The sequence below is a fragment of the Chaetomium strumarium genome (genome assembly GCF_033439665.1).
Source record: "Chaetomium strumarium strain CBS 333.67 chromosome Unknown B0T15scaffold_5, whole genome shotgun sequence".
NCBI lineage: Eukaryota > Fungi > Ascomycota > Sordariomycetes > Sordariales > Chaetomiaceae > Chaetomium > Chaetomium strumarium.
This window is the reverse complement of record NW_026944433.1, coordinates 2727844-2748130: the sequence shown is the minus strand read 5'-3', so window position 1 is coordinate 2748130 and position 20287 is coordinate 2727844. Positions and strand designations below refer to the sequence as shown.

The 20287-nt window shown below is 56.5% G+C and overlaps 6 protein-coding genes across 6 annotated transcripts; 4 read left to right on the top strand and 2 right to left on the bottom strand.

The window, feature by feature from the left end:
- Positions 1 to 773: 773 nt before the first annotated feature.
- B0T15DRAFT_558699 (F-box domain-containing protein) lies at positions 774 to 2793 on the top strand. The gene is made up of 3 exons (XM_062870480.1): positions 774 to 1094; positions 1178 to 2499; positions 2582 to 2793. The coding sequence occupies exons 1-3, from the start codon at positions 1076 to 1078 to the stop codon at positions 2738 to 2740; spliced, it is 1500 nt and encodes a 499-aa protein (XP_062720510.1). The 5' UTR covers positions 774 to 1075; the 3' UTR covers positions 2741 to 2793.
- Positions 2794 to 4139: 1346 nt separating this feature from the next.
- On the top strand, positions 4140 to 6657 carry B0T15DRAFT_399686 (major facilitator superfamily domain-containing protein; the record flags this gene model as incomplete). Its single annotated transcript, XM_062865022.1, has 10 exons — positions 4140 to 4401; positions 4482 to 4668; positions 4768 to 4940; positions 5047 to 5274; positions 5371 to 5496; positions 5587 to 5702; positions 5823 to 5909; positions 6029 to 6145; positions 6259 to 6343; positions 6488 to 6657. The coding sequence occupies 10 exons, from the start codon at positions 4140 to 4142 to the stop codon at positions 6655 to 6657; spliced, it is 1551 nt and encodes a 516-aa protein (XP_062720509.1).
- A 385-nt stretch (positions 6658 to 7042) lies between these two features.
- Positions 7043 to 11036, top strand: B0T15DRAFT_251800 (uncharacterized protein). The gene is made up of 3 exons (XM_062863190.1): positions 7043 to 7296; positions 7355 to 7402; positions 7464 to 11036. The coding sequence occupies exons 1-3, from the start codon at positions 7134 to 7136 to the stop codon at positions 10997 to 10999; spliced, it is 3747 nt and encodes a 1248-aa protein (XP_062720508.1). The 5' UTR covers positions 7043 to 7133; the 3' UTR covers positions 11000 to 11036.
- A 150-nt stretch (positions 11037 to 11186) lies between these two features.
- B0T15DRAFT_558686 (uncharacterized protein) lies at positions 11187 to 12958 on the bottom strand (the record flags this gene model as incomplete). Its single annotated transcript, XM_062870479.1, has 4 exons — positions 11187 to 11334; positions 11421 to 11963; positions 12059 to 12520; positions 12594 to 12958. 4 exons carry the CDS (start codon positions 12956 to 12958, stop codon positions 11187 to 11189), a joined length of 1518 nt encoding a protein of 505 aa, XP_062720507.1.
- Positions 12959 to 13509: 551 nt separating this feature from the next.
- B0T15DRAFT_537420 (ceramidase) lies at positions 13510 to 15007 on the bottom strand. The gene is made up of 3 exons (XM_062869615.1): positions 14649 to 15007; positions 14465 to 14538; positions 13510 to 14373 (listed from the first exon to the last, which is right to left on the bottom strand). The coding sequence occupies exons 1-3, from the start codon at positions 14726 to 14728 to the stop codon at positions 13730 to 13732; spliced, it is 798 nt and encodes a 265-aa protein (XP_062720506.1). The 5' UTR covers positions 14729 to 15007; the 3' UTR covers positions 13510 to 13729.
- A 506-nt stretch (positions 15008 to 15513) lies between these two features.
- B0T15DRAFT_512843 (uncharacterized protein) lies at positions 15514 to 20135 on the top strand (the record flags this gene model as incomplete). Its single annotated transcript, XM_062868007.1, has 5 exons — positions 15514 to 18722; positions 19050 to 19250; positions 19469 to 19617; positions 19729 to 19861; positions 19937 to 20135. 5 exons carry the CDS (start codon positions 15514 to 15516, stop codon positions 20133 to 20135), a joined length of 3891 nt encoding a protein of 1296 aa, XP_062720505.1.
- Positions 20136 to 20287: the final 152 nt, after the last annotated feature.

Sequence of the window (20287 nt, the reverse complement as noted above, 5' to 3'; positions counted from 1 at the left end):
CTTCCCCGGACTGGCAGAATGTTGGCGTTGGGCTTTTTGCAAACACAAAAGGGATATGCTTGATTTGAATGTCAGTAGCAGAATACCGGAGTTGAGGAGGAGGCTCTTGGATTGAGCTAGGAGGCCATTTAGGTGAACGTTGCTGCCTTAGTTAATCTCTCCTTCAGTAGCTTCCGCTCTCTGTTATCCCGGCGTGTAAGTGTGTGTATATGTCGTGGCAAGTGTTGGGCGGTCACATTTAGAGGAGAGGAAAGAGAGGTGGGATGTTGTTCTCACATCCGCTGAACATAGGGTGTGAGCAGAAACTGCTTCATCACAGTCGGGTGCATGGTCTAGTGGTATGATTTTCGCTTCGCATTGACCTCGATGCGCAACTGTGAAAGGGTCCCCGGTTCCTGAGGTTTCTGAACATGAAAAAGTTCGGGACTTTTTAGGTGGGTTTCTGTTCGAAACCTTTTTTCTCTGGCCCCAAAACATAAACTGTCGTGACTGTGTAGGTAGCTGGATTGTTGGAATTGGTAGCTGTTGAATATTGGACTTCGGTAGGGTGTACGTAAGACGACTGGGAGAACTGCAGGACCATCGCAGCAGTGACCGCGCTTATTAGCCTGCTCTGCTCTTTCCACATCTGAGTTCGATAGCTAGAATAGACAAGAGCAACTTGGTGGCGTGATATCCATGGTGTTCGGCTGTTCTTGTGTAACGTAGTTGGAGGAAAGGGGAATCGGTGCGCTTCGTAGTAGTGCACCTGCTTAACACTGTAACCTCCGTCTCGCCCTTCCCAACAGGACCAAGGTCTGGAAACTACTGACGGGAGTTTAACTTGCCAATCGCCTTCCGCTGGGCCAAAAATTTAGATCCTTCTTACAATCAAAATACCTTGCATTTCTGGCTCTACTTGAACTTCTCTGAATTCTAATGATACGAACTTTTCGTTCGTTTCCTTTTCATCCAATACGAGACCAACATGGCACTTATATAGGGTTATGGGTGTGCGCTCTGTGGATGTGAGGTCGTTGCCACAGATGAGCTCGTTGCCACAGATGGGGATCATGAGGTCGTTGCCCCCCCCTGGATGACACAATTCCGCGGAGGTAAGCCGCCATGCAAACACATTGTTCTATTCCCTGGGTTTCTGTCAGGAGGCGACATTGACCGTGATTGACGCATACCTTAGTCATTTCCGGCCCGGAAGGCATATTGCTTACCGGAGTTGGTCGCTACGATCCATCACGGTTGGAACACTTCATCGCACCTCTTGACAGAAACAAGCGCTGGAGTGATGACGGGTACAGCTACCCGCCAACAGATCGATTCGGAGTCGCGTCCCAACCATTATTCAACGGCAGGCACGGCTTTATCTTTCACGAAGCCTGTTGGGATTTGCTGGAGCAAGCTGTGAGTCCAGCTGCGGTACCACTCCAGAGACTGCATCACGTGTGCAAGTCCCTTCCCATCCCACCCTCGTTAGAGTGTCCCAGCTGGGGTCACGACTATGGAGGAGCGCAAACTCTCATCATTGATAACGACTTATTTCCCTGGAAAGAAGGTCGGTTCATGTACGCCTATACGGAATTGAACGAAGTTCTCCTTAGCAATCCCTATCGGGTTCCCGACGCCGACCGTCTGCTGGCCGACCACGTCCTGGGCGAGGACAAGGTCGCGGAACAACCACCTGCCCTGAGAGACACCGATCGGTCGGTGACCACAGCACCAAAAAGAGATCATGATTGCTTTGCATCACTTCCGGCGGAATTGCCTCTGGAGATCGCCAAGCTTCTCCCTACGGCAGATGTCCTCAATGCCCGTCTGGCATCGAGAGGTTTTGAGGCCGTCTTCCACGATCAGACATTCTGGAAATCCAGGTTCGAAGCATCCGCTGAGCGGGCTTGGGTTTTTGAAGCTCAACGCGTTAGCGGAGAAAGGGACTGGCGGGGCCTGTATCGGCGGACGCAAGGGGCCCGGATACCGCCTGGTCTCCGGAACAGGCGGGGGATCTGGGGCTTGATTAAAGGCGTTCTGGATGTCTTGGACCTGGTGTGGAAGGACCCTCCTCTCAATGCGGTGCTACATCCGTACGCGGGTCTGACACGTCCGCGTGCCGAGGTGACCGTACCGTGGTCTTGCGAGTTGTCACTCCGAGAACATGGTCTCCGGGTCGTCCGGGGTCAATGCATAGCCATTCCCAGCAACCTTATCCGGCTTTGCGTCTACACGACGGCTCTCGGAGACGAGACATACATCGCGGGATTCTCTTTCATCACCTCTGCCGGTGTCTCGATTCAACTAGGCTATCGCTCCTCGTCCCAGCATTCTATCGAGCTACGCCAAGCTTTTGGGTTCCGCCTAGCTGTAGGATTACACGGCATCCGGGCTATACAATGCATCACAGGACCAGATGGCTCAGCTTCAACGTGGTTCGGTTGTCCCGATGATGTATTCCAAACTGAGCGTCTGGTCGAGGCCAATCCTATCATAGGACTAGGGGCTTCATTCGATGTGCGTGCCTCCCAGGTCCCCTAAGCTGTCTCTACCGAGGAGGATATTCATCTCGCTAAGTCGCTAGTCTTATCTTATTTAGGGTTGTAAAATGCTCAGCCTCGCCGTTTATGCACCATCGGAGCCTCCATCGAATGTCAACTTGAGGAACTCGGCGCTGTGGTATCCTTCTGTGCCACCATCGACTCTCTGCCTTCACGACGAGGCATTCGTCCCCATCAACTTCTATACTACTGGATAGAACCCACTGGTTTGGTGCAACGTCGGGGGCAATGGAGGCGAGAATCTTCGGCACCTGACGCGAATCGTTGCCCGCCAGGACCGTCCAGATTTTTTTGGTATCGACTTCATCTTTGACAAGGACGTGCCCCTCGAACGCCCATCCCTTGGACGCCCGCCTTTACAAGGTCGGGATATCGCGCAAGTTTTCGAGATCGATGGCCCCGGAGAAGAACAGATCGACGACATCGTCGTTGAGTACTGGTACGCCAGCGACGCAGCCCATCCATGGATTGATTATCATGGGATCTTGGGCACGTTGTGGGTATGTACCACTTACACCACATAATGTCCACGTCTTCCTATCTCCATACAACACACAACCCAACCTTCCTCCTATCGTCCCCATTCCTTCAGCTTCGTATTGACTGATCACGACCTATCGCTCTAGCTATGGACAACCAAAGATAAATATATGGCGGTTGAGTTGATCGAGGATGAGGAGCATTTCCCTACTGTTATAAGGAAGAGAATCCGGGTTGGCCCGTCATAGGGGTCTGGCTTCATTGGTTTCTATGCCGCTCTGGTGGGGAGCCCCTACTCTGAGGCGTACAATACCTACCTATCTATTACTAACGAGGTGCTCGATCATAGAATAATTCCGGATTTATCAAGGCGCTGGGTGTGGTTTCGACGAAGCCGGATGAAGTTATGGATACCGAGGCATGATTATTGCGCTTGCGGAGGAGGGGGTTGGAGCCGCGCTGTTGGGAGTTGCTGGTGGCTCAAAAGTCAAAACAATTTTGTAAGGTAGCGTTAGCCACGGTATCGCTACCGCGATGGGTCGCAGGAAATGTTATCGCTTAGAGGAGTAGTACAGACCGAGGACAGGGTAATAATATCAATAACAGTTAACGTCTCTCGAGTCTCCGATCCGTTGTCTGGCTTTGTAATCAAGCACGCTCTGCTGGCACCTGGCAGCTGCTTGCATGTGCCAAGTTGGTTGGCGAACACCAGCAACGCAACAAGACCTAGTGTGACGTGATTTCTGGCATGTATGGTAACGCCGACAGTTATCACACGGTAGCAGCTGAAGATTGGCGCGATTCCTGGGGGGTCATGGCAACATGCATGGACCCCCGTGTCGAACCGGGCGGACGCCATTGAGCTCATAAATACCAGGTACTAGTACGAGGAAATCAGCTTCGAGGTCTCCAGTGTGTCTCACCGATAACCTGGAAGTTGCAGCTCTACCCAAGGTGACCTCTCCCGGTACCACTTGGTGCTAGGTACAATACAGCCAATATCCCTGCTCTGTCCAGGCAAGACAGGACGACATGGGACGCATCGACGACGAGGAGGGCGCACGGCCCGGGACACCACCAACATTTCTCGATAATTCGATACAAAGCATACAAAGCATGGACCCCGAGTCAGCAAGCGGTCGCGGTTCCCAGGACCAGGTTGCCGCGCAGCCCGTGGCGACATGGAAGGGCTACTTATGGGACACGTGGGAGCTCCCCCGTGACCAGCGGATGCTGCTGTTCAAGGTCGACGCCTTTGTGCTCACCTTCTCGTCGATCGGATACTTCCTCAAGAACCTCGATCAGACCAACGTGAACAATGCCTTCCTGAGCGGAATGAAAGAGGACCTGGGCATGTTTGGCAACGAACTCGTTACAAGTGCGTCTCTCACAAAGAATGCTCTGGATGCTGAATGCTGAATGCTGACTACGAACTGCGGCTTTGTGTCATTGACGTAGGCACCTCCATCTGGACGGTGGGCTACGTGATCGGACAGATCCCGTCCAATCTGCTGCTCACCCGCATCTCGCCGCGTTATGTCATTCCGTCGCTGGAAGTGGGCTGGGGCATCGCGACCATCTGCACCGCGTCGGTGCAGTCGTACAAGGCCCTGTACGCCCTGCGCTTCCTCGTGGGCTTCTTCGAGTAAGTCCTCTCTCTTTTCCCCAGCACCAAACCGCTACGCCGCTTGTTACTAGTTACTAGTACCCGCCACTTCTCAGTGCTTCCCTGACCAGGCTGCAGATCCGGCTTCTACCCGGGCATCCACTATATGCTCGGCTCATGGTATACGCCGCGTGAAATCGGCAAACGCGCCATGATCTTCTGGCTCGCCGGCACCATCGGACAGCTGTTCAGTGGCTTCCTGCAAGCCGCCGCGTACACAAACCTGCATGGGGTGCATGGCTACACGGGCTGTACGTGTTTCGCATACCTACCTTACTTTATCACCCATCCCGCGGACGTGCCGGGCAGAGAGAAAGAGGTGAAAACGCTAACCTACGTGCTGTACTGGGCTGGCAGGGCGCTGGCTCTTCCTCATCGACGGCATTATCACACTCCCGCTCGCCGTAGCCGGATACTTCTTCTTTCCCAACCTGCCCCAGGGCGGCAAGAAGACGTGGTGGCTGACCGAGGAGGAGCACCGTCTCTCAGTTCAGAGAATGCGGGCGGTTGGGCGAGCCGGCAAGCAGCCGTGGACGCGGGAGAAGATACGGAGCATCTTCCTGAGCTGGCACACCTATATTTTGCGTAATCATCTTTTCCCTATATCCCCCTCCTCCTTCCCTGTCCCATTCTTGCTGTTAATTAGTACGGAGGACTGACGGGCACACATACCTGGCACAGCTATGATATACGTCATCTGGAACAACGGTAGCCCGCAGGCGGCCATGGGGTACTGGCTGAAGAGCTTCAACTCGAACCCCCCGCCTGTTCCTGGAAAGCATTTCACTATTCCGGAGATCAACAACTGTAAGCAAGCAAGCAAGAAAGACGAGTGGCTAGACCCTGTTTGATTCCGGGCGCAGGACCACACACTGACATACTCCCCCCTCCCTCCAGTGCCCCTGCCAACAACGGGTATCTTCGTCGGCATGGCGCTCGTATGGGGCTGGCTCTCCGACGGACCCTGCCGTGGCGCTCGATGGCCATTCATATACGCCGGCGCCATCATAACGGTATGTGTAACATACCTTACCTTACTTTACCCACTCACCCAGGCGACACTCGCGGGGGGCAACAAAGCAATTCTCAGTTATTAACACAGGCAACAACGCACACTTCTCTCTCGCGTTTAGCTCGTCTTCAGCATGCTCATGTTGAAGATGCCGCTCTACACCAACATACGCGGCCGTATGATTGTGTACTGGTTGAGCCAGCTTGGTGTAAGTCTTCCTTTTTTCCTTTTTTTTCCTCTCTTTTTTTTCCTGCTTGTTTTTCTTTATCAGTAGATCCCCCCAAAACCAGATATCACCGCTGAGCCCGACAACCCGACCTGTCATAGAATGGCGCTGGCCCCCTGATCCTGAGCTGGATCAACGAGATCTGCTCCAACGACACTGAGAAGCGGGCGCTGCTTGTCGCCGCCGGGAATGACTTTGCTTATGTTGTGCAGGCTGTGGTAGGTGGTTACCTCGCCCCCCCAGCCCCCCCCCCCCCTTTTTTTTTTTTTTTTTGCGTCGTTCTGGTGCGCAGTGAATTCAGATCTGACTGAGGTGGTGTGTGTGTCCCCAGGCCCCGAACTTTGTGTGGAAGACCACGGAGTTTCCAGCGGCTCAGAAGGGCTACAAGTGGGATATCGTTCTGCAGGTGTTGCTCAGTAAGTTTGCTTTTTCTCTTTCTTTCTATTTTTGAGATACTAGCCATGGGGAAGAGTGAATGCCGGGTCCGACTCCTCCTCGTGGAGAATTACTCAGTAATAATGGATACCTAGTAAGCAGGTACTGACAGCGTTTGTCTCTAGTCCTCATAACTGCCACCACACAACTGCTCCTCTGGCGAGACAAGAGGAAGGGTAGCAAGCAGGTTTCGGGTTCCAGGTCTGCACCGGAGTCAGATGAGATTCTGACAGGCCGACGGGGGGGCCAAAGTCAGGGGTCTATTGACGCTGCTGAGCAAGGGAAGGCTGTGTAGTCCTATGGGATCTTCAGAGCATACCTATGATCTACATAAGAGGGGTGCAGAATTTGGTGCTGGATGGAGAGGAGGCGAGGGAGAGACTAGACTCACTAGAGTTGGCTACGGACGTGGAGTCGACAGATGGGATGATTCGGTTTTGTGCACGCTTCCCTTTCGGTTGGATAGGTTCAAGGTTGTGATTTGTGAAAGCCAGCGGCGGATTGCCACAAAAACGGCTGCAGACCGTGGGAGCAAACGGAGTGTGGCCGCACGACCTGAGTCAATTGGGAGGTGTCACTGCAGTTGGCCTCATTGCAGACGCGACCAACCGGCCCAAAGTCGGGTATGAATGTTGCTTAGGATAACCTTTTGAAACCACGTCCACCCACCTTTTCTGCGCTAATTTGTTGGTGGGTAAACTTGAACAGTTTAACTTTCGCTCGTCCTAAGCAACATTCTTGGACTGGGAGTCTTCGCTCACAACGAACACCATGCTGACTCCGGCGATTGCCAACCTTCTGGCGCATTTCTATCCCATCGGCAACACGCCCGCTGTATGCTTGACACAAAATCTGCCCCCCGAAAAACAGGCCGACATTCTCTTACTTGGTTGCGGAGATGTCCGCAGCATCCTGTTCACCGCGCACTCTGATGGTAGGCCAAGGGTACTCCCTCTACACATGAAGTACATTCACTGATTGGATATCTACAGGCCGCCCAATGGACATCACATGCTGTGATGCCGAGAGAGCAATTCTAGGTCTGTTCTTCTCCTCTCTCCTGCAACTATATATAAAGCAGACCGCATTGACAGACAAAAGCTCGAAACATCCTTCTCCTGTCTCTGATCATCGATGACCCAGCCGGCCAGAAAGACGATGACAACTGGGACATCTACTACCACTTGCACCTCTGCCCAGCTTCCTTCGAGCGGCTCCAAGCGCAGGCGAAGAAGCTACATGGCCTGGCCTCTTCCATGGAAACCTGGCGTCGTGGCGAGTACGGGAAGCATATCAAGTTCTGCGACCGCGGAACACTGACCAGAGTCGCCGAGATTTGGCGCTCATACTTCTTCAACAGTGGCGAGACGGCACGGCGCAGGCTGGAGGAGTCTTTCAAGGCCGCGATCGAGAAAAGCAGGAAGATGAAAGACGATGTGGGCGCGAAATTCAGTCTCAGTTGTCTCCGATCTGCGGCTCCCACGCTAGGCGACGCTGCCGAGTTGAACGACCTACACCAATTCTTCTGGAAGAATGGCATCACCGACATGGATGCGACGGCCGTCTCGCGGACTACCCATCCGAATCCCATGTTCGTCTCCCCAGATGCCGCCGTTACGCTCCACTACGGCACCGACCCATTGCTCGGCTTCCATATCTCGATCGCCTACGCTCCGCTGTCGGCCAAATCGCCTTTATTTCAGCCGGCGAGCGGGACATCCAGCGTCAAAAATCCGGTGAAGGCTGCCCGCGCTGAGTGGAGCATGTGGTCGAAGTCCTTTAGAGCCGCACTGAGCGGTTTGACAATCCGTTTCTTTGCCGGAGACGCGATTGCGCTTTCCCACACCTTGCAATGCCGGCGGGCCACGGGGGACGCCAAGTCTGCGTGCTGGTATCGCCATCGGCAGGACATGGATCCGTTGATTCTGGACGAAGACGACTACGGCCCAGAGGGTTCAGCGCCGCTCTTGTTCACCGTCATCGATACATCCAACCTTTCCGACCATCTGGGCGCTCTCAACGTCCTGACTGCCACTTCGCCGCTACTGAGTGGTGGACCTGCAGCCACTCTCTACACGGAAGTTCTTGTAAAACAAGGAAAGTCGCTTCAGGACCTTGTCGACGATATGCTCTGTGGCCACCTTTCGACCATGGCTCTTCTTCTGGGCTTGTTTCCGTTGGATTACTGGACCAACGCTTCGCCAGCATCGGCTGGACAGGAAGCGCTCTTGGACTTCGTCGCCCGTGGGGGCAAACCGGATTTCGGGATCGGGCAGTCGTTTGTCAGAATCGCATGGAAACGTCCCTTCGCCCAAGGCGGGACAACATCATCATCGCCCCTGCTGCTCCAGGCTTTACGCCTCGATGAAGGGACCCTGGCTGAGGTCCTGTATCGTGTTTATCAGCGGATGTTCAGCGGGGAGGACCTCTCGCACTTGTTCTCCATCGCTGGCAACATCGCGACATTGCGTAAGTTCTCGCTGCCGCAATACACCAGAGTGGGCTTCGTTTCGTTCCTTCGTCTTGTCAAGAGCCGTGTTCTCGTTGATTGGGGCAAGACAATGAACGTTCTCCTGGCCAGCATCGAGAACGACAGAAGTCTCCTCATGGGAATGAACTACATCCAAGAACTCTACCTTTACATGCATCTGCTCGACGTCCATACGGTGGATATTCTAAAGAGACGCTACAACACCGGCGGATCCTCTTCTTTGCACGTCGGAAACTTGCTCGACTGGGCGGACATACCCCCTGTGGTATCCGTCACGCTGAAAGTGCCGCGAGCAAAGCTAGCACTGTTCACAGATGGCAAAATAAAAAGCACCAGCACGCCACCGCTCCATTGCCTAGTGCAAAGCCCACCTGCATCCAAGTCAGGGGCGTGGCAAAACATCTTTGCGGCGGTTCAAATCGGCTTCGGGCAGTTATCCACGAGCGGCTCGAGACAAGGCGGCGACTTCAAATTGCACCTGACTGACGACCCGCTTGGCTGGCAGGGCGAGTCGCCGCTCTTCGCGTCGTTCAAATGTCCAACCTGGGTGCTTCTGCTGGAGCCGCAAACCGCCATGGTAGCCTTCGGAATCCAGAGTACGCCTGCCACAGCCTCCCAATTCCTCGGCCGCCTGGGGGTTGATATGAACGTCTTCGGGACGACTCTGGGCGATGCTGAACACGTGTACTTCAGCAAAGATCTTCCAAATCAAACGGGAAGAATGTCAGTCTGCGGATTTGCTGAAGCTGATATGGTCAGTCCGGGACTCTCAAAGACCGGAGCTGAGACCTCTATCGTCGCCAGCATCTGCTCGGCGACGGGGAAAGTCTCCTCCCTGACGGGCCGTATCGACTTCATCTCTGGTGACCTGAAGTCAGCGCTACAAGGTGGCTGCCAAGTCCAAACGACCCCCTCATCACCCTGCGAGTTTGCAATCTCAGTCGGCAAAGCCCCTCCCCTCAAACTGCGCTTCCCGGTCCCCTTGATGCCGTCGAAATGCAAGACGCGAGTAGCACGCAAGTCATCCTACATCGAAGTCGTCGTGCCAGCGGTGACATCCCCGTCTCAAACCCCCTCTGAGGCTCTCACATACCCCGTCCTCCTCGACAGCGACGGCCTCCCAACAGCCTGCAACATGCCCTACCTCAACCTCGAACGCCTTCCCATCATCGACACCACCCAGCACCCCAACCTGCGGCGATGGATGACCCCTCACGTGTCCGGGATGCTCTCAGCTCGCGAGCGCCGTCTGCGCGACGACCCATCCTTACCCCGGTCAGCAGCGGAACAGACGCGCCTCGACTTCAAGGACTCGCTCTTCTCGCTCCTCATGCACTATACGGGCCTGCAGGGCGGCCGCAAGGCGCACATCTTCGGCCTGAGCAACCCGTCCAACGGCGGCGTGCACATCCTGCTTTTTGTGTCGGCCCTGCGCCTAGACCTGGCCAACCGCACCGTGGTGCTGGACGTGGCGGCCCTGCCGCTCTATGACGCGCTGATGCCGCGCATCGCCGGGGCCCTGGGTGCCCTGAGAAAGCAGGGGGTTGTGGTTGTGCAGGTCAAAGTCGATGATGCGGAGCTGAGGCTGTGGAAATACGTCCTCCCGGCGTGTGTCGAGCGCTGTCGGACTACTTGGGCGCACCGCGGCGGCGGTGGAGGGTGTGAGTATTATGCCGGGGTCGGAGGCCCGCGGGCTCCGCCGCTGGAGGTTGAGAATGGTCGGCCGCTGCTTTGTACGTGTGGAAATGGGGTCTTTCCGGATGGGTTTCTTGGGGAAGGAGGACCCAATGGTGTTCCGCAGTGGCGGAGCGTGGCGAAATATGCAGTGCGCGCGGCGCTTTCGCCGGCGTTTTTCTGTCCGCTTGTTGATGAGCTCGATTCGTTTCTTGATGAGATGCGCGATAAAATTGATCCTTTCAAAAAAGAGGAGCAGGAGGAGGAGGAGGAGGAGGAGGGCAGTGGCTCGCAGACTCAAAAGGGGGGTTGTCGCGTCTGCGGCGCGGATAAGGCCAAGGACGGTGGTGGTGGTGTTAGTGGTGGTGCCTTGCGCGCGTGTGCGCGGTGTCGGAAGGTTAAGTATTGCTCGAGGGAGTGTCAGCGGGCGGACTGGAAGGCGCATAAGGGGCAGTGTGTTGAGGAGACCTGAGTGAGGTATGGATGGATGCCAGGAATACCGAAGAGTGTGTATCAATCAGGGGTCGACAAGAGTCACCAGCCTCATCAGCCGGAATCAATACGTTCACCCGCACCAAATGCACAAGCTGCGCAACGAAGTTGGATTGTAGGCTCATTGCCAGTAGGCATCCTGCTAGAACCATCTCTCCTGAATATCCTTATTCCAGCTTCCCCCAAGTGACATTCGCGATTTCAGCAACCCAGGTATACCCAGGATCGGCCGTCGCACACCGCGACCGGCCATCGACCGTCTCGCAGGTCAGCGAGCTGTTGATGATAGTGGTCGTCGCGCCGCTAAATTTGACCCTATATTAACACATGGTCAGTATAAAACTCATCCCAGCCAGAAAGTAAAGAGAAATAGAAGAAGAGACTTCAGAAGAAAGACTCACGGATTCGCCCCATCCAAATCCAAACAAGCCCACTCGGCCTCCAGCACCAGCTCCTTCCTCTCCGGCGCATACCTAAACCTGCACTGGTACGGCCACAGCGGCAGGTCATTGCCACCATCCGCGCCAATGTCGCACTGGAAGAACCCGCCATCATCATCATCATTATCGTCTCCTCCTCCTAGGGCTTGGCCCTGGTAGATGGGGATCGGGTACTGGAAGCCGCGGTTCTCGGCGGCCAGGATCACCTCGAAGCTGGTGACGACGGAGGAGGAGTTGGTGTGGTCGTCGGCGATGGTGGTGACCTCGAAGTTGCTGAACTGCCAGGCCGGGTGGAAGATGGACGTCAGCGTGCAGCCGTCGCCGCGCGACTGTGGGGTCGGGTCCTCGAGCGAGTATGGCGCGAGCGTCACGACTGTGCCGAGCTTGCCGGGGAGTGTCACGTCGCCGTCGACGGTGCAGTATTTGTTGGTTCGGTTGTTGTTGACTTCTTGGGTGGTGCATTGTAGCGGTAGGGTGGTGCTGCCCGCGGCGTTGATCTGGAGACTGGATGATTGTGATGTCAGGTCAGCTTCAGCTTGGACCACATCCGTGGTGGGTAGGTCTGGATGTTGGGGGGGAGGAAGGGGTTGCTGTCTTACGGTTTGGCGGCATCGGTGTCATCACAGAACCACGTCTGATTCAGCGTGAACGATGAAGTCACCGGATCGAACGATGCCTGCGTCGTGATGGGGTGCAGGCCAACCCTGGACGACTGGAACTCGTCGCCGGCACATACGAGGGGAGACAGATTCGGGGTGTCGCCAAAGGAGCCACCGGGCATGCAGCTGGCCTGGTACCCCGTGGCCGGGTTGGTGACGATCAGGTTGAAGTTCTGGAACGGCGCGGTAGAGGCGTCGCCCGGTTCGTCGGTGAAGTGGATGAGCGACAGCACCCAGGATGGCTTCTCCGATTTGGCTGTGCATCCGGGCGAGTCGTGGCCCTTGGGCCCGTCGGCATACGCGGGCGTGATGGCCACGGGCGAATAGAGGGACCCCTTGACGAGGATTGGTGAGGTGTAGTTCAGTGCAGCAGAGTTGTTCCCTGCTGCGTTGAATGTCAAGCTGCAGATGGTTAGCCCGTGTGGTCACCTCAGCATTGGAGTTATCAGTACTGGAAGAGACGGGCGTGACGTACGATTTCCCACGGTCGCTGCAGGTCCAAGTCTCCTTCACCAGGAACGTTGCCGAGGTCTCGCCTACTTGTACCGCCGCGCCCAGCGTGAGGTTGGATGACGGCGGCCCTTGGATGGAGCATGGGTTATAGCCGCTTTCCTTCCTCGGGCAGCCCAAGCTCGCAGTGCTGTTGGTGGCCCGGTTTTGGAGATCGAACGTGACATTGTCGTCGGTGTACTTCACGTTCTGGATAAGCCAGCTCGGAATGGAAAACGAACTCTCGGTACAACCAGCATGAGGGCTGGGCGCTGGAATCTGCCCAAACTGTCCCGATACCAGCACGACCGCCGAAGCCACGAGCAGGAAATGAGAGATAGAGACGGCCATGTTGATTGTGCGAGCTTAAGGAGAGGTATCGGTATCCGCATCACATGAATATCTGAACGGAGGCGTAGGGCCCTGTTAAGTATTAACAAGAAGGTAGCTCTATGGTCTGCCCTCTAGGAATCGTCTCCGATTCAGTACAACCTTCGTGAGGAGAAAGCGTGAGGAGAAGCTCTTACCCCTGAAAGCTGGCCCTCTTCCGACCATGATGAACGGGTCGACAACGTGGTCGATGTGAATACCCAGATTAAGTGAGATTAGGGGGGATATTACTGCCCCTCTATGTGAACATATAAGGTCCCTACGAGACAACTGCCGAACTATCAATATTGCTGTATGGTAACGGTGCATGCTGATCAGGGTTGCTCCGGGTGAAATGGTGCGGCAGATTCCAGCCGATTGAGTTTCTCTCGGCCCGTTCCCGGGACCCGGTTAGTCTGTTGATCTATCCCGCAGCTCTTGACGAAGAACCGTGAGATTGAGTAAGTCTCCTCATTGGAATCTGTTTGCTGCAAGCTTCTAGAAGGATTGAATTCCTGCTCCGGCTTAGGGGATGTCACTTGCGATATTTGGCTTCTTATAGAGAAGGGTATAGCACTATATGGTTCCACGCTTCTATTGGGCGATATGGATGTGTGCCAGTGTGGCCGTGCTTAATCAAGAGTTCCAACAAACCACGCTCAATCGCCCCGTGTTAGCCATTCCCAGATGTGTGAGGTGTATCTCTATGAAGTATATAAGGGTCAGGATCTCTATGCATCCGATTGCCGCCAATCATTCCGTTTTCTTCTCTCGCTCTGCCTCCTCCCGCACCTCTCTCACGACCTGCATGAACATGCTGGCCCCAATGGCCGTCAGGATGTGCCACCAGCCGTGCAGCTCGAGGATCCAAGCCCAGGGCAGCGGGATGTGCTGCCTGAGCGCCCTGAGCTCGGCACAGTACTCAAGATCGACATTCCAGATGAGATATCCAAGGATACATACCCCGACCGACTGCCATATGCGTACCTTCCACGCGCCGGTCTTGGCCTCCGGCAGCGCAGGCTGAAGGCCGTAAAAGAGATACGTGGTCCTCAGGGAGATCGATGCGAGGGCCGTCCAAAAGGCGTAGACCTGGTGAATGATCTGCGCGGACCTGATGTAGAAGGCCGCGAACGCTATGTGGACGACGGCCAGACCGACGGAAATCAAGCGCGCCCGGAAAGGGGGCTGCCGCGTCGTGAGCAAGGCCTGCAGCATCGACCATGTCAGGAGCACCATCGAGAGCTCGTCGACGAACTCCAGCGTCAGACGGAGACTGGCGTGGAAGAGAAACGAGCCGATGCCGAGCACCAGCAGCGAGACGGACATGAAATCCCATCTCGGCGCGAAGACGCCACGGCTTCCACGGCCGTACATGGACCGCAGAGCGGGGTACACTAGGTATAGGCTGGCGTTAACCACTTTACCATGGCAGTAATAGAAATCCGGCTGCATTGCCTTGTCGGCTAGGCACTGCGGTTGACATACCATACGCGACATTTGTCAATGCGTTGACGAACTCGGCCAGATAAAAGCTGATGGCATAGTCCTCCTCACAGAAGCTGATCGTGTCAGATCCGGGCGGTCAGCGCGGCCCAGTGGCTGGAGCATTTTGAAAGTTGGGACTTAGTAGGTAGGGAATTCGCGACTTGAATCGCGGGTGTTTGCTCACTTTGCCCTGCTTGTCGGCGGACTCCAGGCTCCGCTGTTTGAGTGAGGGTCGCCTGAAAAGTGGATGTTATGGTGACCCATGGTGGGGAGTATATGCCCTTGGACCTTGAGGACTCGCAGCCTCTTCTGGATGTGGCGGGCGGCGGCCTAGTTATGTAGACCTCGAGTGTCTCGCGATGTCGCGCAAATATGTGGTTGCTAGGGAGTCACTACCAAATAAAATGGAATGTTGCATCTGCTCATGAGCGGATCTAGACTGTCTTAGTCAGCAAGACCAACATCGCTACAAAAAGCCCGGATGATCTCCGGTTTGGCTGAATTACATATACATGACCTTACGCTATTCTGGTCAAGTGGTACTCACCGTTAGAATGCAGAAATTGAATAGGCATTCACAGGATGGATCCGGTGTAATAAACAGTGGTGTGCTCTAAACTTCCCGCCCACGGACCCTAACCCCCAACTCAAACTGCGCCATCATCCATGCACGTGCTAGTAGTAGTTACACCAAATTTCTAATCCATCCGCATTTTTCGATCATCGCAATCAAGAAAGTTAACGGCAACCTTCCGATCACGTGATCCCTGCGACCGCAATTGCAACAAGTCCTCCCGTTGGCACAACATTTGGTGTCAACAGACGTGAAGCCCCGGCGGCCCGCACCCCGCATCTCAGCGAGCGTCGCCCCATCTCTCGAAGCACTGGGCGAGTGCGGCTCGGGCTGCTAGTTGCGTGTTTCGCGCGCTGAGGCCGACGCGCAGGGCTCCGGTCGCTGATGGGAACTCGCAGTCACGGATCGTGGCGCCGATTCAACTTCTCCAGAGCCGCGGCGGTTCCCTCGGTTCCCCCGAGGTGGAGTCTGGGGCATGACTTCTCCGGCCACACCGCATACGCCGCTCGAGACACTGCTGCTGTTTCGGGGAATCGCCCACTTCGGCCTCGACGACGACTCTGTCTTTTCGCGCGTCTCCGAAGTCCTCCAAGACAACAAACTCATCAAACATGGACCCACGTTCGACGCGCGACGATTGAGCGCCGACACCCTGCGAGATCACTTTCTGCAACTTCTGAGGGAGGAGCTGAAGAATGAGACCGAACTCGGATCAGATGGGGCCCTGTCGCCGGCCTCGCGCAAGTGCAGGCTACAGTCGCCCCCGCTGCTGACGCTGAACGACGCGATCCAGCATGTGGAGCAGATCGAGTCGGCCTATGCCAAGGTGCACGACGCCTACCTACGACATGCGATCGAGGAGATACGGCACTGGGAACAGCGGTATGAGGCATTGCTGGGCGAAATAGCCGAGCTGGAGAAGGCCAGCCCGCGGGAACCCGACGGCATGCCGAAGTCAGAGAGCCCGGCTATCGTGGAAGACATCGGGAGGAAGCACGAGGTGGGACCGGTTAACGGCGTTGGGCCATCCTCGGGCACCTCGCCCAGACCACCGCAGATACCGTTGCCCCCGTCAGTGCCGCAACACCCCCAGCGGACCTTACAACCATTGCTACCGCACCCAGCATCGCGGCAAGACGTCAGGAATAGACCTTCACCTCCACAGGGAGGAGCCCCAGAAAACGCGGCTCCGGTGCCCCAGGCGCCTGCACCGGCTCTTCCGCAAGTTGTGCGCTCCCCGCAGCTTAGCCAGCAAGATGCCTCCAAGACACCTCCCCCGCGACCTGCCGCAACCCCAAAGCCGCCGCATAGCGTCCCTCAAGTCCTACAACCACCACAAGGCGTACCTGCTTTCCCCCCTCCGTCTCAGTCACCTGCACCACCCCCTTTACCTCCTGCGGGTACCGAGGGTTCTCAGTGTCCAGGAGCTGCTGAACTACCGAAAGAGTCCCCTGGGACTCCGCTGGCCAACACCCAGCTACCATCACAGGGACAGCTGAAATGGGAGCCGCCGTACCAACCAAATGCAGCTCCTCCGCGACAGGCCACGAGCGCTGCGAGTATACAACATCGTCCTACTCACCCATACCCACCCCGGCTGCCATCACCTTCGCAGCGACTTCCGCAGCAGCCGTTGCCCATTCCTAGCCCTGTTCTGGGGCAGGGACAGACCAGCAGACCGTTGGCTCCGCAGCAGGTCCTGATCCCTCCACACTCACCCAGCCATTTTACGCCACCTCTCCAATCCCCGCCTGTCAGGCCCGCGGCGGACACAGGCAGCGGCACGGGGCCAAACCGACAGCATCCGCTGCTTCCCAACCCGGCGCCGAACACTATACCCCGGCCACAATCTCCATATCATCCGCCTCCATATCAGGGTTATCATGTGCCAAATCCCGGACAACCCGCTCCCGTTCACCATGTTCACGCTGGCCAAGCACATCCGGCACCGGGACAGGTCGGCTCGGGACGGAGCCTGGCCATGCCAGCTGGCTCTCCGCCACTTGCCCCGACCCCGCCGTGGCCCGGCCAAGGACATGCGGCTCCTCCTTCTTCTCCTCGCGTGCAGCATCCGAATCTGCAGGCTCCATACACTCCCCAGTGCAACATACCTCCGGGTGTTCCTCCTGCAGGTTCCATCCATCCAGATGCTGCCCAACGATACAGCTCTCCGTATCAGCCTCCGCGGCCGGCAGCTGTTGAGCGCATCCATCCACGATTGCCCGCGACCGTAACGCCCACACCAGCTGCTAGGTTCAGCCCGGTCCCTTCGGCCCCTCAGACGCCTGTGATGACGCTTCCCCCGAGAGTCTCGCACGGCAGCGGTACCAAGTGGCTATCGACTTCGACCCCCTCAACACCCAGACCGGGAATCGAGTTCCGACTCGGACACGACGATGTGCCTAGTCCCGCTTATGAGCCGGTGAGCCCTGTTTTGAAAGCGTCAGCTCCTCCGCCGACGTCAGCTCCGGGAGGGACGAAGGATACAGCCGAGAAACAGGAAGTGCCAGGAGAAGCAAAGCACAAGCCAGGCCGACTGCCTGTGCCGCAGCGAGTCCAGGCTGGTGGCCCCACTCCTCAACCCCGACAACCACCCCGTTCATCAGCAATGCCGCAAGCAGCTGATGCTCAAGCCAAGGTGGCGCCGCAGGCAGAGGTCGAGCCTAGAGTTAAGGACGAGGCGACGACTCCGCGTCCATCAACCGAAACGGGCGACACCACGGCCGACGAGAGTGTCACGGGCCAGCCCCAGCCTTTGCGCGCCACCAAGCGGAAGCGGGACGACCTTACGCCTACCCCAGCGCGGACACCAGCAGCCAGCCACATGCGCGAAGCTTCTCCCGAAGGATCGCCATCTCCCGGTGGACCGAAGCTTGTTCTGTGGACGCGCTCTTTTAACAAGGTCTGCGGCTCCGCCATGGAACAGATCATCCACCACCGGTCGGCCAACATGTTTGCCGCTCCGATCCGCGAGAAGGACGCGCCGGGCTACAACAAGGTCATCAAGCAGCCGCAGGACCTCAAATCCATCCGCGCGGCCATCAACCACGGCAACCGCGCCGCCGCGCAGGCCGCGGCCGCCCTCCCGGACGGCGGCGACCCAGGCACTAGCAGCGTCTGGCTCCCGCGCACCGAGGACCTCGTGCCGCCCCGGAGCATCATCAACAGCTCCCAGCTCGACCGCGAGCTGGCCCACATGTTCGCTAACGCCATCATGTACAACCCGGATCCGCACCACGGCCCGGGGCCGGCCTTCCTGCGGCGCGACGACGGCGCCGATGAGGAGGCCGAGGGCGCCGGCCACCACCACCACCACCAGGACAACAACAACAACAACAACAACAACAGCAGCAGCAGCAGCTCGCTCGGCTACAAGGTCGACGAGTTCGGCGTCGTCAACGACGCCCGCGCCATGTTTGTCGAGGTCGAGAAGCTGCTTAGCGAGCTGCGCTCGGCCGAGGTCCGCCGCAACGTCCCGCCCGCTGGCGCTGCCACGGGCACGAGCACGCGCCAGGCGAGTGTCGTGGGCGGGGTCACCGCGGCCGGGTCGGAGAGTGTCAGGGATGATGGTGATGTCGCCGCGGCGGCGGAGGAGGAGGGGGCGGCGGCGGATGATGAGCAGCAGCAGCATGAGGACGGTGTTGGTGGGGGTGGGGCGGTGAAGAGGCGGAGGGTTGCTAGGGGGTAAGAGAGAAAAGAAGTTGGAAGTTGGAGTTGGGCCCTCACAGGTTTGCGGCTTGATCTCAAACTTGGGGGGGGTTGGGACGCCGCGGCGGTTTAAGTCAGCAAAGCAACAGAACGAAGCAGCAGCATCCTCCTCGATTCAGAGCGCTGTGTTAGATAGAGGTGTGGTGTTTTAGTGATGTAGGCATGGATATCGGAACCCGCGACTGGGTGGCGCTTGCTTGCTTTCATCGAGTGGAAAATGCGCGACGCAAATTGAAGTACCTTAATTGTTCTGCCTGTCTATTCCGTGCCCGCCTATGTAATGTACTAGTATACGTTAGAGAGAATACGCCATTTCATTCTGCCCGACTTTGTGGCAAAATTGCGTGTTGGTCTGGCGTCGTCTCCGAAGTCAGGATCACTTTTGACGGACAAGGTCGTTGGTCCTAGCAAAGGGGAGACCGAGAAATGGAGCCTGTCCCTAACATCTCAAGTCTCAAGGGCTGATGGAGGAGAAGGTTCCATGGACCATCTAAACCCTCGGTGGTGGGTGAAATAAGGGGAAAGGGAGTGGAAGGGGGGTGGGGGTTGACCATGTCTATCCCTAACCCAGCTGCGCCAGGGTCAACTGGAACGGGCTTCTTGAGCTGCACCGCCAAAAGGCCATACCTTAACTAAGATGCAACATTGGATTGTCCGTTAAAGTACCAGTAATCTTTTTTTGTCTACAACTCTAGGTAATAACTCAAAAAACGGAATACAAGGCCTTGTTCCTCCCTCCCCTGGAGGAAACCAGCGATGCCGCGCTCCGACGAAGCACAAGCCTTCTTCAACGCCGTCTACCGCGCCGTGCAGGAGATCCCCCACGGCAAGGTGACCACCTACGGACACATCGCCAAGCTCGTCGGCACCCGTATGTGAACTGTACCGCACATTTTTTTGTTGCTCTCTCTCTTTCTCTCTCGTCTTCTTCACAACTCAGTGGCTCATCGGTAACAATAAAACGTTTCATGATTCTCTCTAGCCCAACGCGCCCGCCAAGTTGGCATCTGCCTCAAACAGCTCCGCTCCTCCCAGGACAGTAATAATGCGCGGTTCAATAGCGAAAATGTCCCCTGGCAGAGGGTGATCAATTCCAAAGGGGTGATATCTCCTCGGTATGTGTATATCCTTTTTAATTTAGCAAATCTTCCTTCTACCTTACGTACCTTGCATTCGCTTACCAACGACAGCTCGGAGCCGTCGGGGGCGGCCAACCAAGCGGTGGCGCTAGGACGTGAGGGCGTCACAGTCACTATCGGGGCGCTGGGAGAGAGGATGGTCGACTTCGCTGAGTACGGGTGGTTTCCACGGATGTTACCTTCCGAGGAGGCGCAGGGGTTGGTCCCTTCTGACGAAGAGGACGAGGGAGAGGATGAGGAGCGGGCATAACGGATGAACATGTGATATTCACGATCTCTAGACCAGCCATGACGCATGAAGAAACGGCGGCTTGGGATGCTGAAGATCTACGTTATCGATGCCAATGCTACCACACACAAGCAGATTGCAGCATTGCTTATAAGAGCCTCTACGCTTCTTCT

Excerpts from the sequence above, each read along its gene's own strand:
- B0T15DRAFT_558699 (XM_062870480.1), top strand. Across the intron at positions 2,500-2,581 it reads GACTAGGGGCTTCATTCGAT|GGTTGTAAAATGCTCAGCCT; the intron begins GTGCGTGCCTCC and ends TATCTTATTTAG.
- B0T15DRAFT_251800 (XM_062863190.1), top strand. The coding sequence starts at position 7,134 with ATGCTGACTCCGGCGATTGCCAACCTTCTGGCGCATTTCTATCCCATC. Across the intron at positions 7,297-7,354 it reads GTTCACCGCGCACTCTGATG|GCCGCCCAATGGACATCACA; the intron begins GTAGGCCAAGGG and ends GGATATCTACAG. Across the intron at positions 7,403-7,463 it reads TGCCGAGAGAGCAATTCTAG|CTCGAAACATCCTTCTCCTG; the intron begins GTCTGTTCTTCT and ends GACAGACAAAAG.
- B0T15DRAFT_537420 (XM_062869615.1), bottom strand. The coding sequence starts at position 14,728 with ATGGGTCACCATAACATCCACTTTTCAGGCGACCCTCACTCAAACAGC. Across the intron at positions 14,539-14,648 it reads CCGCCGACAAGCAGGGCAAA|CTTCTGTGAGGAGGACTATG; the intron begins GTGAGCAAACAC and ends TGACACGATCAG. Across the intron at positions 14,374-14,464 it reads ATTGACAAATGTCGCGTATG|TGTACCCCGCTCTGCGGTCC; the intron begins GTATGTCAACCG and ends GCCTATACCTAG.